General features: G+C 48.2%; 2 protein-coding genes across 3 annotated transcripts in view; one reads left to right on the top strand and one right to left on the bottom strand.

The window, feature by feature from the left end:
• Positions 1–2,500, bottom strand: part of CLU (clusterin) — a 29,974-nt gene that overhangs the window by 7,254 nt on the left and 20,220 nt on the right. The gene's annotated exons all lie outside the window — the stretch shown is intronic.
• On the top strand, positions 1,705–2,213 carry LOC108798137 (40S ribosomal protein S12-like). The gene is given in 2 exon segments (XM_018569863.1): positions 1,705–1,964; positions 1,967–2,213. Coding segments are annotated over 2 exon segments (387 nt in total). The 5' UTR covers positions 1,705–1,783; the 3' UTR covers positions 2,173–2,213.

The following is a 2,500-nucleotide window of genomic DNA, read 5'->3' as shown; positions in this document are numbered from 1 at the left end:
CCTTCAATCCCTTACAAAAAGTTCTGTCCACAAAAATAAAAGGTTGCTAAGCTTGCACCATCCTCTTTCATTCAAACTCCCTATGTTACTCCCTCTCAGTGAGTTTCTATTGGTTCCTCTTCCAGTTTTAATTAGGTGAACCAATAAAAAATGTCACGGGATGCAACTAGGAGAGGAAGAAGGGACAGGACCCGTTTTATGCATTGAGCAGAGATAGTGGTGAGCCTCTCTCAAGCCCATGTAGAGGGGACTTATTTGTATGAAGCAGTTTAGAGGAGACTTGTTCTGATGATGTATGGAGGCTGCCATTGCTGATCGGGATGAACCAATACTGATACTAGTATCGGTATCTTTGACGATACCGAGTATTTGGGCGAGTGGTCGTACTCGCCCAAATGTTCCAATACCTTCCCCGATACAGGATTTTCAAAAATCTACAGAAATCTTCCTCTGACCGGCAGTGCCATAGAGGAACATGGAGCCAGCTTACTGTGCGGTCAGGATTCTGGGCGGCAAGTAATGACCCACCTCCCGGCTCCATTATGATTGGCTGGTAAGCCAATCAGCATCGAGCCAGCCAAACAGCGGACTCCATGCTGATTGGCCAATAGGAAAGCTGGGAGGCGGCTCATTACTCGCCACCTGGCTCTCTGATTGGCCAGGAGGCTGGCTCGATGCTGATTGGCTGGGAAGCCGGTTTCCCAGCCAAGCTCAATCAAGCAGAGTAGACAACATGGAGCCAGCTTCTTGGGCAATCAAATTGCCTGGGAAGCTGGCTCCATGGCAGTGGAAGCACCGGTAACGACGAGTACCGAAAGCAAAGCATCGGTACCGGGAAACCGGTATCAGTGCATCCCTAATTGCTGACATCTCCAGGAAATACTAGCTCCCTTACTGTCCTTTTGATCCAATAGCTTCAGAACTTTGAGTGATGGACCCAGAAGAACTATTCAGATTAACATCTCCAGCTTTCCTGATCTGCATGCTTGTTCTGGGTCTCAGAAAGTACTAATGTCAGGGACAGCCAGGCAACTGTCATTCTCAGAAGGAGGTGGTTCAGTTTTGCTCTCAGTACAGGTTCCCTCCAGGAGGGTGATATGTTTTCTTCCTTCCAATGGAAATCATTACATTATATTTAGAGGTGCACCGAAATGGAAAGTTTTAAAACGAAAAAAAAAAAAATTCAGGCCGAAATCGATACCTTCACCGACTGCTTGTACCCGCTCTCCTCTCTGACACGCTGTCACAGGAGGCTGAGCGAGCGGTGCGGTGAGGAGAGCTCAGCCTCCTGTGAAAGCGCGGCCTGTCTACGCCCCCCACACCGCTCTGCCGGACTGTGATAGGAGGCTGAGCGGTGTGGGAGGAGAGACGCCGGCCGCTCCCAGCGCTCTCCTCCCGCAGCGCTCGGCAGGCTGTGACACTTTCTCTCCTTCCCGTTGGGACACAGAGCAGCGCCCAGCGGGGAGGAGAGGAGGCAGGGATGCGCCGTTGTATCGGCAGGAAAATTGCACTTTCGGCATTATGCCAAAAGTGCCATTTTCGGCCGATATGTTTCGGCGGCCGATATATCGGTGCATCCCTAATTATATTGTTTTACATTATACAGCCCCCTTCTTGAACTCCCTTCCCTGGTCCCGGTGTCCTCACCCACCTCCATGCCTGACAACGTGTCTAGAAGAAAATATGGATTTTCTTCACCATTATAAGCTGTCACATTTGCTCTTTCCTTCATGCTGTTGAGTAGGTTGGCGGAGTAACGCCGAACATCCATTAGACATCAAGGATGGCCGAGGAAGGCATTTCTGCTGGAGGTGTAATAGATATTAGCACCGCTCTCCAAGAAGTGCTGAAGACCGCACTTATTCATGACGGCCTGGCTCGTGGCATTCGCAAAGCTGCCAAGGCTCTTGACAAACTCCAAGCCCATCTTTGTGTCCTGGCTTCCAACTGTGATCAACCAATGTATGTGAAGCGCTTTGTGCTGAGCATCAGATCAATCTCATCAAGGTTGATGACAGCAAAAAGCTTGGTGAATGGGTCGGCCTCTGCAAAATCGACAGGGAAGGAAAACCCCGCAAAGTTGTTGGTTGCAGTTGCGTTGTTGTCAAGGACTATGGCAAGGAGTCTCAGGCCAAAGATGTCATTGAAGAATATTTCAAGTCCAAGAAATGAACATCTGAACAACTAAATAAAAGTTTGACTTGAAAAAAAAATAAAAAAATAAGCTGTCTCATCCGATGCGGCTGCACTCGGCCACACAGAGAGATGAACGCCATCTGTTTCCTGCTGTTTGGAGAAGTTGGTTACAACTAAATATAACCATAAGGAGATAAAAGGAAAGTTCTCTGTTTAAAGGAAGCTATATGAGTTTTTAGTCAATTTTATTGATCTCTTTTCACGACTTGAAGAGCGTGGCTTGCGCTCCGATTCTTACGGTGATATGTAACATGTGTGGGACAATTGTCTTTTTCGCACGTAGGCGCACCAGACACATGTTTAC

Source organism: Nanorana parkeri, unplaced genomic scaffold, assembly GCF_000935625.1.
Source record: "Nanorana parkeri isolate BGI_ZX_2015 unplaced genomic scaffold, ASM93562v1 scaffold1413, whole genome shotgun sequence".
NCBI classification, from domain to species: Eukaryota; Metazoa; Chordata; class Amphibia; order Anura; family Dicroglossidae; genus Nanorana; species Nanorana parkeri.
Note: the sequence above shows the minus strand (reverse complement) of the source record. Positions and strands in the feature narration are given on the sequence as shown.